Source organism: Alligator sinensis, unplaced genomic scaffold (assembly GCF_000455745.1).
Source record: "Alligator sinensis unplaced genomic scaffold, ASM45574v1 scaffold1329_1, whole genome shotgun sequence".
NCBI lineage: Eukaryota > Metazoa > Chordata > Crocodylia > Alligatoridae > Alligator > Alligator sinensis.
In genome coordinates, this window is record NW_005842460.1 from 1,148,404 (window position 1) to 1,159,184 (window position 10,781).

Below are 10,781 nucleotides of genomic sequence, written 5' to 3' on the forward strand. Positions count from 1 at the left end.
TCTCTTGTCTGCTGGGCTGGGTGGGTGCGGGAGCTGCCGCGGGATTACCAGGAGCTGCCCGGGCTGGTCTCGGGGGTTCCCCCCCACCTTTGGTTTGCAAACCAGGGGGCTGGGCAGTGTGGGGCAGACCGGGAGAGGTCCCGCTCCTCCGTGTGGGGGAAGCGAGGGGTGGGGGTGCATCTTTTGGCTGGAGCAAGCAACAGGTGCAGCCTCTGCCCGGGCACCTGGCAGCCCTTGCCCACACTCCCCTCCTCTCGCCCCAGCCTGTCCTGCACTGGGCACTGGCTGCTTGCATGGCGCGGTAGGAGGCCCACGTGGGATCCTGCGGGCGTGGGCAGCCCGGGGGGGAGGCTGGGTCAGGCTCCGTAGCTTCTTTCCAGGATCAGGCCCTGTGTCCTGCCCTGGCTGCACTCCCACGGGTGCCTGGGCCCGGACCCCACACGCACCTCCAGGGGCGCCTCCGAGCAGTTCCTTTGGTGCAGGGGGTTTTGTGGGGAGGGGGCTGCACTGGCCCCAGGACTCGCCATCGGGAAGGCAGGAGGATGCCTCCCTTTACATAAGCCATGGAGCAGGCGATGGCAACCAGCCAGGACCAAGCCTTCCCGGGCCAGCTTTGTGATGCCTGCAGCAGAGGGGCAAGAGCTCTTAGCTCTCCCTCTCTCTTTACCACAGAAAACAGAACGGTTCCTCCATTGCCAGGAACTGGGGGGCAGCAGGGGCCGGACGCCTCTGCAAGGCCACCATCGCAGCCCCCTGGAAAGGAACCCCTGCCCAGGGGCCTTGGCAGCCTCGGGGAGAAGTGCTGGCAGAAGGGGTGGGCCGGGGATGGCTCAGCTGTGGGTCCAAGCCCTGTCCTGTCTCATGCCCAGACTCCCCCAGCAGTGCCTGGGGAGCGGGGCCGTGGCTGCCCGGGCATGCACAGGCCTCTGCTGCTTCAGTGCAGATGGGACTGAGCAAAGGGCTGTAACTAGACCCAAGCCGCCCGGGGTCACAGCTCCCCGGGGCAGTCCTGGCATGGCTCTGCTCCCCTTGGCAGAGCTCTCCCCACTCTTTGCTCATGCACAAGTGCTGTGGGCCAGGTCCTGGGCTGGATTAAAGGTGCCCAGTGCCCGCTCGCCAGTTCCGCGCTTCCCAGCCTCGGGCCTTCTTTGGAGACAGTTCATAAATATTGTCACAAGGAGGCTGGGGAGCATCTGTTCCAGGCGCTGGATACTGTAAATCCTAGCAAGGCTTCACAGCCCAGCGCCAAGCTCCTATTTTGGGCGCACGGGGCCAGTGTCCTCCTCTGGGAGGTGGGAATGTTGGCCCCGCGCTCCCCTTGGCTGGCGGGACAGTTCAGAGTTTCCCCTCCCTGCATCACGCTGCCTTGGCTGGAGGCACTCACTGATGACCCCCCTAGTTTAATAGGATCAGGGATTGCAGCCAGAGTCCGGCTTCGGGGTGCCTTGATGTTCCCGTGCCCCGAGCTCAGCCTGAGCAGCCCTGCGGTGCTCAGGGCTGGGCACGAATGCAGCAAGGGTGGGCCGGCTGCTCCCACGGCGAAGCTCTTTGAGCCCTGGGTCCCAAGTGCGTGCCAAGGGACGTCGCCGGGGGTGAGCGGGACTGGGCAAAGCAGCTGAATTTGGCGGAGCGTCTTGCTTGAAGGAGCACGAGGAAACCCCCCCAGTGCCATGGCCTCCTGGTGCCTCAGCATTCAGCGGTCCTGCGCGGCATACCCGAACACGACCTTTAAAGGTCCGTGAGATGAAGGACATTATCGCCTGGCCCCGAGGCTGCCAGCTCTGCCAGGGACTCCGGTTACGGGTCTGTCGTGCACGGCCCCAGCAGCGTTGCAGCAGCTGGGCAGCCAGCATTGGGCAGCAAAGCCCCCAGGCCAGGGCGCAGCCAGGGGTCAAACATCTGTCCTGCCGCAAAGCAAAGGTGCTGGCGGGCAAGCCCCGAGGGGCAGAGCGGGTCTTCTTACCCCTCTCCCACCCTTCTCATTTGTGCCCTGCACCAAGCATTCATAGCAACCGTCTTCTGGTCTTGGAACTGGGGCTTGGGTGTTGCCATGACCTGAGCAGAAATCTGGGGCTGGGCAGAGCGGTGATGGGGGCACTCGGATATGGGGCAGCCTGGCACCAGGGACCCCCGTGGGCTTTTGGTCTGCATGGGAGGCCCTGCCCCATCATGGGTTCCCTTCTTCCTTTGCTGGCCTAGCGCCTCCAGCCCCACGGCTGGCTAGGAATGACCTTCCCCGAGGACGAGCTTATGCCACTGGGTTAGACTGGCGCCATCGCCAGCTAGCGTGGGCTGGGCACCTTCCAGAGCCCAGGCTTGTGCCCTCCCACCCCTCAGCTCATTCTTTTTATGGCTTTTCACACCTCGTGCGCCGCGTTGACAATCTTAATTTACGCGGCTCCGATCTTGGGCGGGTGTCGGAGACAAGCTGTCACAGCGGCCCCGTCCTGCCCTTCCTCTAAGCTCACACCCCAGGCCAGGGCTTCTCCCAGGTCTGGCCCTGCAGGCTCCTGGTGCTGAGCTGCTGTGGGCCGAGCTTCTGGTTTGTGCCACGGGAGCACCAGGCAGCCTGGTCCACATGCTCCTGCAGGGCTTCAGCTTCGCGGATGCAAGGGGTGGAGTAACTGCATGTTGCCACCTCGCTCTGGGGGTGCAGCTGACCAAGCCCTGCCAGGCAAGGTGCCCATCTCCATGGCCTCTGGGCACAGGCAGTTGTCTGTGCCGGGGAGCCAGTGCCTGCCCTGTGGAGCTTGCAGCTCAGTCATCTGGGGGGAGGGAGGAGAGGTGCAAGGGGGGGAGCAGAGCGTGGTGGGTAGTCGTGCCAGGGGCCAGTATCCCCCCTGCAGCTCCGGATCAGTGCATCCCGGCACTCACCCGGTTCCTCCTTCCCTCTCCCCGCAGAAATGCCCTGCATCCAGGCACAGTATGGCAGCGTGCCCCAGAGCGCTGGGCTGGCTGAACGCTACCAGGCAGACTTCCTGAGCCCCGAGGCCGGCAAACTTGGCATGGACCTGGCAGGCGCGGAGCTCTCAGCACCCCCCTCTCTGCCTAGCTTCAGCACCTTCATGGACGGCTACGCTGGCGAGTTTGACGCCTTCCTGTGCCAGCTGCCGGCCGCCGGCCCACCCCCCACCGCTGCCTTCAAACTGGAGGACTTCCAGGTCTACGGCTGCTACCCCGGCCCCTTCAGCAGCCAGCTGGATGAGACCCTGTCCTCAAGTGGCTCGGACTACTACGGCAGCCCCTGCTCCATCCCGTCGCCCTCCACCCCGGGCTTCCAGAACCCGCCGGGGCCGGCCTGGGACAGCCCCTTTGGGCCCTACTCTCCCCCCCAGAGCTACGAAGCCGTGCGGCCCTGGGCTGAGCCACCCAAAAGCGGCACCCCGCAGCCAGCCTTCTTTACCTTCGGCCCCTCGGTTCACAGCTCTGGGGTCCCCCAGAGCCCCCTGAAGACCCAGCCGCCAGTGCCCCGGCTGGACCAGCCCCTGGCGGACACGGACATCTTTGCCCTCTCCCAGAGCACCCCGGCAGGCTTCCCCGGCCTGCCCCTGGGCCAGGTTTCACCCCTCCTGGACAGCCCAGCCCTGATGGACGGTTCGCTGTCGCCCTCCAAGACGCGCAGCCCTGGTACCAACGAGGGCCGTTGTGCCGTGTGCGGGGACAATGCCTCATGCCAGCACTACGGCGTTCGCACCTGCGAGGGCTGCAAAGGCTTCTTCAAGGTGAGAAAAGCTTGCAGTTCCTTGCCGGATAGAGCATCCCTGGTTCTGGCTGCTCACGGTTGGGGGAGAGAGCGGAGGGGTCCCAGGGCTGCCCCTGATCTCTGCACAAAGCGGTGGGCCGCTGGGGAGAGTCCCCAGAAGCTACATCTGTCCCGGGCAGCCCAGGACACTGCAGCGCTCTGGACTGAGCAGCTCCTTGCAGCCATGGAGCTGGGGAAGCTGGGGTAGCCCAAGAGCTGGTGACCCTGAGGCTCCAGCTTCAGAAACCAAGGCCCTGCTTCCTCCTAGGGGTCTCTGGTCTGTCCCTGAAATCCTCAAAATACCTGGCAAAGCTCACTCCCTTGCTGCCTCTGTGGGATGGGGATAATCCTGAGACCTGTCCCTGCATGGGGGCAAAGATGGACGGGGCAGGTGGGGCAGCAGCTCTGTGCGTGTCCTCTGGGGATAGCTGTGACTTCTGCACCCCCTCCGTGTCCGGGAGCACAGCCCCTCGGATGTGCTGCCAGAGCCTGGGTGGGAAAGAGACCGACAAAAGTATTCAGGGGACAGAAGGGCTATTGTTGCCGCTGTCCCGAGCTGGGAGCCAGGAGCCAGGCCTCTTGCCCCTGCTCCTTGCCGGGGGCTGATGTGCCGCATGCCCCTCCCTGCCCCTGCAGCGCACAGTGCAGAAGAATGCCAAGTACATCTGCCTGGCCAACAAAGACTGCCCTGTGGACAAGCGGCGGAGGAACCGGTGCCAGTTCTGCCGCTTCCAGAAGTGCCTTGCCGTGGGCATGGTCAAAGAAGGTACGGCATGCCCCGCCAGAGACGGGGGTGGAGTCTGAGCCGGGGCACCCCCATCCCCGGCTGCCCTGGGCTGGGAGCCAGCGCGAGCCAGGGCCCATCTGGTCCAGGAGCTTTCACCCCATTTCAGACGCTCTAGGACTGGGCTTGGGGGGTTTCGGCCTGCATGTGGGGCAACAGTTTCCAGCCCCTGTACGGGGGCCCTGGGAAAGGAGGGGGCTTTGCCCCCCCTGCCCCGTGCCCGGCTCTCACCCCCCTCTGTCTCTGTCTCTCTCTCTGCAGTGGTCCGGACAGACAGCCTGAAAGGCCGCCGGGGCCGGCTCCCATCCAAACCCAAGCAAGCCCAGGACATTTCCCCCGTCAGCCTCATCACCTCCCTCGTGCGGGCGCACATTGACTCCATCCCCAGCGCTACCAAGTTGGACTACTCCAAGGTACCGACCACCCTCGGCCAGGGTCTGGGGGGTCTCGGAGCCTCAGTGAGCTCCTTGCTTCCCCTGGCCAGCGGGCCCAGTAGCATGGGGGCTGGCCAGGCGGAGGGGCCTGGACATCCTTGCATTGTGGCGAGGTGGTGCTTCCAGCCCTGTAGGCACTGGCAGCTCTGTTGGGTCCTGCGGGCAGAGGTGGGACCATGGTGGGGCTGGGGCAGTAACCCCTGCATGGTGCCCCGCAGTTCCAGGAGACGGCGTCCTGCCAGCTGGAGAAGGAGGAGGCAGTGGACGTGCAGCAGTTCTACGACCTGCTTGCCGGCTCCATGGATGTCATCCGCAAGTGGGCCGAGCGGATCCAGGGCTTCGCAGAGCTGCCTCGCCAGGACCAGGACCTGCTACTGGAGTCCGCCTTCCTGGAGCTCTTCATCCTGCGGCTGGCTTACAGGCGAGTGCCCAAGGCCCTGTCGCTCCCTCCCCTGCCCAGGTGGTGTGGGATGGGTAGGCCAGACCCCGCAGGCGCTGCATGTCCCTTGCTGGGACGTGCCTCTCGGGTCCCCTGCTGTTTGCAGCCAGAGCCTTCATCCTTTCAGCATCATCCTCAGGCTCGTGGGTCTGTCCCAGCTGCTCCCCCTCTGCCCCCACTGCTCGGGTGCTTCCACCCCTGCTCAGACTCCAGGAGCCCCAGCCACCCTGTGACGGCTCTGCTATGTCTGCAGGTCAAAGCCAGAGGAAGGCAAGCTCATCTTCTGCAACGGGGTGGTGCTGCACCGGGCGCAGTGTGTACGTGGCTTCGGCGAGTGGATCGACTCCATCTTGGAGTTCTCTCAGGGCCTGCGGCGCATGAGCATCGACGTGCCCTCCTTCTCCTGCCTTGCCGCTCTCGTCATCATCACAGGTGGGGGCCGGGGGGAGACGCCGAGCTGGGAGCTGGCCCTCTGGCTACCTCCGGGGTTGGGGGCTTCCTGTGGGCATGTCCTTGCAGGCGCTGTGACTGGCCTGGCTGCAGGCTGGGATGTGGGGCATGGGCGCAAGCCCCTTACCATGACACAGGGGCGCTGGCAGGATCTGCCCCTGCCAACTTTGCCTCCCCCCGGGGAGGAGTGGGTATAATGGCAACCCTTGGGTGACCTTCCTCCTCTCCCCTGCAGACCGGCATGGGCTGAAGGAACCCAAGAAGGTGGAGGAGCTGCAGAACCGCATCGTGGGCTGCCTGAAGGACCATGTGTCGAGCACAGCGGGTGAGCCTGCCCGCCCCAGCTGCCTGTCCAAGCTGCTGGGCAAGCTGCCCGAGCTGCGCACACTCTGCACCCAGGGCCTGCAGCGCATTTTCTACCTGAAGCTGGAGGACCTGGTACCACCCCCGCCCATTGTGGACAAGATCTTCATGGACACGTTGCCCTTCTGAGTGGCACTGCTGATGGACCTGCTCCCCTGCCCGCTGCAGTGCAGGAGGGGAGACGAATGGCATTCCCAGAGAGCCGGGACTCGCTGGAAGGGGGCTGCCCTGCCCCGTGCCAGCTGGGCACTGCCCACACGCCCTCTCTGTGGAGAGACCCATGTGCCTTTAGGGTGATGGACTGAGACGCACAACGCCCCGTGCCTGCTGCCCCCCCGCCCCCTTGGGCCAGGACGCGCTGGCAGCTGCACCCCTGCCAGGCACTGGCTGTGGGGCTGGGGGCCAAGCTGCCTTCCCTGCCCCTGGTGTGCATCGTCCCTGGCGCTGACCCCCAGCAGGCTCGTGCTGCCCCCAGGCCCCGGCTGCCCCCTCCTGTCGCCTCTTTTGTACAAATATCAAAGCTTTTTGTAAATAGCTGATCGTGGGGCGGGGGTGCACAGTGCCTGCCTTGGCCCCCCCCCTTGCTGTACATAGCCCCATGAACCCCTTGCAAAGCACATTTATATTTGTCTATTATTTTTTTTCTGGATTAGCCACGTGCTCCTCTTTTCCGATGAGTATCTATTTAATATATTAAAATTAAAAAGCTGCGAGCCCCTGCGGCTTCTGCTGCCTCCGTGCTGTGCGTGTAGGGCTGGCCCCAGCGGTGCAGCGCACGGGCCTGCAGGCTCCTGGCGTCAGCGCGGGGGCGGGGAAGCGGGACTGATGGGTGCTGCTGGTGTTGAAGCTTTTATTCGGAGGAGCTCCTGTGAATGGGGCAGCAGTTGGGTGGGATGTTGTCCCTGGGGCAGCAGGACCAAGAGCTGCTCTGTGCAGCAGGGGCTAGGCAGTCTGAGACAGTCCAGGTTCCTCTGAGATTAGGGTCTCTTTGCCCTTCAGGGGGGAGCAGGGAAACTGAGCTGGGTCCTGTGACCCCCGTTCTTTCCTAGGGTTGCTTTACTGGGTGGGATCCTTGAGCCTGTCCCTCTCCACTGGCTTTGCTCAGGAGTGATCCTTGTGCTGCCTCTGGGGTCAGAGGATCTGGGAGGAGAGGGGCAGGGACCCCCCCCCAGCACAGCCAGGAGGTGTTTGCCCTTCAGGGGGGAGCAGGGAAACTGAGCTGGGTCCTGTGACCCCCGTTCTTTCCTAGGGTTGCTTTACTGGGTGGGATCCTTGAGCCTGTCCCTCTCCACTGGCTTTGCTCAGGAGTGATCCTTGTGCTGCCTCTGGGGTCAGAGGATCTGGGAGGAGAGGGGCAGGGACCCCCCCCCAGCACAGCCAGGAGGTGCCGGAGCCCACGACCCCACCTGTCGCCCTGCTCATGCGCTTGCCTTAAAATAGCCCGGAGTCGTGATAGCCCCGTCCCTGCGGCCAGGCTGCCACTGCTTTGGGGCTGGGGGTGGCTGCCGCGCCAAGGTCTCCTGGGGTCACTGGGGAAACTGGGTTGGCCCCACAGCCTGAGGAGAGCCTGAGGCTGCACCCGTTGACCTGCTCCGCGCCTGGGGGGCTCCGGCCAAAGCCAGGGTTCAGGGTGGGGCTGGGGAAGAAAGGCCCCTTTGATGCTCAGTGGTGATGGAGCAGCCGCGCCCAGGCCAGGCCAGGTCGTGGGCGAGGGAGGAATGAACGAACGCAGCGGGCTTGCAACTGGGGCTGCCCCAGGTCAGGGGCATGCGGCCACCCGGACTCCTGGGTCCTACGTGTGCTCGGGGGTCGTGGCGGGGCGGGGGCTGTGTGGGGAGCAGGGCCCAGTGCGGGGAGCGGAAGGACAGCACAGGGCCCTCGGAAACTCGGCCTGGGGTCAAGCCACGCTGCCCTGGCCGGCCCGGGAACAAGGCGCCTTTGAGGCTGGCAGGGCCGGCACAAAGGCGCGGTTGTTCTGCGCGGCGCAGGACAATGGTCAAGGGCAGGGGTCCTGCCGCTCCCACCCGCGTGGGCCGAGGGGGGACGCGGTCAGTGTGCAGCTGCCGCCTCGGGGCAAGCGCACCGCGTGCAGGGTCTCCTCATGCCTCCGTCCAGGAGGCTGCAGCAGGGCCCCCGCACCCCCGGGCTGGCTCCAGCCACGTGCAGGGCAGGCCAGGGGCACCCGTGCCCAGGCGGAAAGTTACTGGCGGCAGCGGCAGGGTAAATTTAGCTTTGACCCAGCTCGGAATGGAGCCGCCGGGAGGGACGTGAGCGGCCGCGGGCGCGGGGAGGAGCCGGCTCTGCTCGGTGCTGCCAGGGGCCACGGGCTCCGCTTCCCGGGACATGCTGTCCTGGCACCGAACACCGCCCCCAGCTGCTGCCCGCCCGTGCCAGCGGGGCTGGGATTACAGGCCACCCCGCGAGCCCCTGCCCGAGAATCCCTCTTTGCTGAGAGCAGTATGGGTGCCATGACACGGCGCGCGCTCAGCCCGCAGCGGGCAGCAGCTGAATCCCCGGGGGTGGAGGGTCTGCCTTTTCTGGGCCCCTCCAGGCAGGATGGGGCAGGGCTGCGGCTGCTGGGACTCCTGCCGCTGCCGGGTCGGACCCGGGCTGCAGGTACGGGCTGTATTGCAGGGGCAGGTGGCTGCTGGGGTGGGCAGAGGCCTGGGTGGGGTGGTTGTGCATTGTCCGTGGGGGCAGCGAGGGGGCAGCGCCCTCGCTGATGGTGGATGCAGCATTCCTCTAGCCTGGCCCGGTCCCAGGCGAGATCCATGCCCTGGCCCCCGGCCCGGGCTATTTATATGGTTGGCTGCCCTCCGCAGGGCGGGGAGGGCTGGGGCTGTGGTGGGCATTTTCTCCATGACCCTAGCCTCACGCCCTATACACAGGAGACCGGAGACTAAGTGCTTTGGGTGCAGGGAGGTCTGACACCCAGCAGTGGGAGGGAAGGGAGGGGAGGGGAGGTGGGTTTCGCCTTCCCCACTGAGCTGCAGGCAACTAACTAGACGGGGATCAGCACAGTGGTACCGTGGGGAAACTGAGGCACAGTGCGGGGCGATGGCTCACTGAGTCAAGCCCATTGGCTCCCGGCCAGGCCTGCTGTAACCACTAGGCTCCACCCCCAGAGCTGAAAATAAAACCCAGGCGTTCTGGCAGCGTCTCCGGCCTCTGCTTCACCCCCAGAATCGGATGAGCCAGGGCCCCTCGCCCTTGCCCGGTGTCCTCCGGCCCCAATGACATCAGCAGCCAGGCCGGGAATAGCCCCGACAGCCCTGCTATAAATAGTCCGGGGGTGGTGAGCACACGCGGCTGCCCCGGGAGCCAAGGCGAGATGACACCCAGGTGTCACAGGGACAGGGAGAATATCTGCCACCATACCAGGGGCGTCCCACCCAGGCTGGGCTGGGAGCAGGAGCACAGGCCGAGCACTCCCAGGCTGCAGCGGGGCACTTGCCTGAGTGTGAGCGAGGACTGCGCGTTTCAGCCCTAGGTGGAAAAACCCCGGGGGGGGGGTGACCCCCCGCCTCACTTTCCCACCGTAACCCTGCAAAAAGTTTGGGACCCTGATGCTCCTCGTGGGAACAGGTTGGTATCCCTTTAAGTCACTCATGAGCCCTCCAGGGGTGCTCACCATGCCCCAGGAGCTTGGGGTGCATACACACATACTAACTTCCTGACAGTTAAGCTGGCTTAACTTTTTAAAGTTAGCTTAACTATCAGAGGTCACATCTACACAAGATGCTATGTGCGCAGTAGACTTATTCTCGTCACGTGCTAGCGTGCTAATACACCGTAGAGTGAGTCTACTGCGCCTTAGCATCACTAAAAAGGCGTGCGGGTACTAAACGTGCCGTATGTACTGTGTGTTCATGCACGTGTAGATATGCCCAGCCGTGCAAGATAAGACGGCTCCAAGGTGTGCTCCCCGGAGACCCATTAGTTGAGGGGATGGCGGCCGCCACGGCCGGGCGCTGTACATGTGTATGCTCCAATGTGGCTTAATTTAAGCCGATTTAATTAAGTCACTTAGTCACGTCTCTTTATTTTTAACTCGACCTAGTACTGCCTAGTGCCGCTGAGCTGGGCCTGGCATCTCTGGCGCTGGCGAAGGAGCCCAGGAGATGGGAAGGGGCAGAAAAAGGGAGGGCAAAGCAAAGCAGCAAACCCCCCCACGGGCAGCTGCCCCGCCCCCGCGCCCTGGCGCTGCACTAGCGCCTCCGCACGGTCCTCCAGCCCAGGGGGCGAGCTAGCGCCGGCCCACCCAACCCCCGGAAGTGGGGCGCTCTGGAACGCCTACACAAGCCTCTCCGTGGTTGTTTTCTTCCTGGAGCGAACCAAGTGAGAGCGGGGGGGGCGCTGCGGGTCCCGTGGGTCGCGAGAGCGGGGGCTGGCCGCGCAGGGCGGGGCGAAACGGGGTCTACCACGGTCCGGGGGCAATTCGGCGGCGCGGGGCGGCCCGTTGGTCTCCGCAGTAGATGGTACGCGCCGCGGCCCCCCTCCGCGGCCGTGGGTGGGACGGTCCGAGCGCCTCCCGGTGGTTCATTCCGGGCGGGGGCGGCCGAGGGGACG

General features: G+C 65.0%; 2 protein-coding genes across 4 annotated transcripts in view; both read left to right on the top strand.

Annotated features, from left to right (window-relative positions):
• The first annotated feature begins 85 nt into the window (after positions 1–85).
• Positions 86–6,926, top strand: NR4A1 (nuclear receptor subfamily 4 group A member 1). Its single transcript, XM_006030737.2, has 6 exons — positions 86–3,722; positions 4,379–4,508; positions 4,788–4,939; positions 5,179–5,381; positions 5,653–5,831; positions 6,085–6,926. Exons 1-6 carry the CDS (start codon positions 2,904–2,906, stop codon positions 6,339–6,341), a joined length of 1,740 nt encoding a protein of 579 aa, XP_006030799.1. The 5' UTR covers positions 86–2,903; the 3' UTR covers positions 6,342–6,926.
• A 1,766-nt stretch (positions 6,927–8,692) lies between these two features.
• ATG101 (autophagy related 101) overlaps positions 8,693–10,781 on the top strand; it is a 5,001-nt gene continuing 2,912 nt past the window's right edge. The window contains exon 1 of one of the 3 annotated variants that reach the window (XM_025212436.1): positions 8,693–8,828. The gene's annotated coding sequence lies outside the window, so the exon portion shown is untranslated. The other 2 variants (XM_006030739.3, XM_006030738.3) reach the window with 2 other exon arrangements.

Excerpts from the sequence above, each read along its gene's own strand:
- NR4A1 (XM_006030737.2), top strand. The coding sequence starts at position 2,904 with ATGCCCTGCATCCAGGCACAGTATGGCAGCGTGCCCCAGAGCGCTGGG. Across the intron at positions 4,509-4,787 it reads CGTGGGCATGGTCAAAGAAG|TGGTCCGGACAGACAGCCTG; the intron begins GTACGGCATGCC and ends CTCTCTCTGCAG. Across the intron at positions 5,382-5,652 it reads ATCCTGCGGCTGGCTTACAG|GTCAAAGCCAGAGGAAGGCA; the intron begins GCGAGTGCCCAA and ends CTATGTCTGCAG.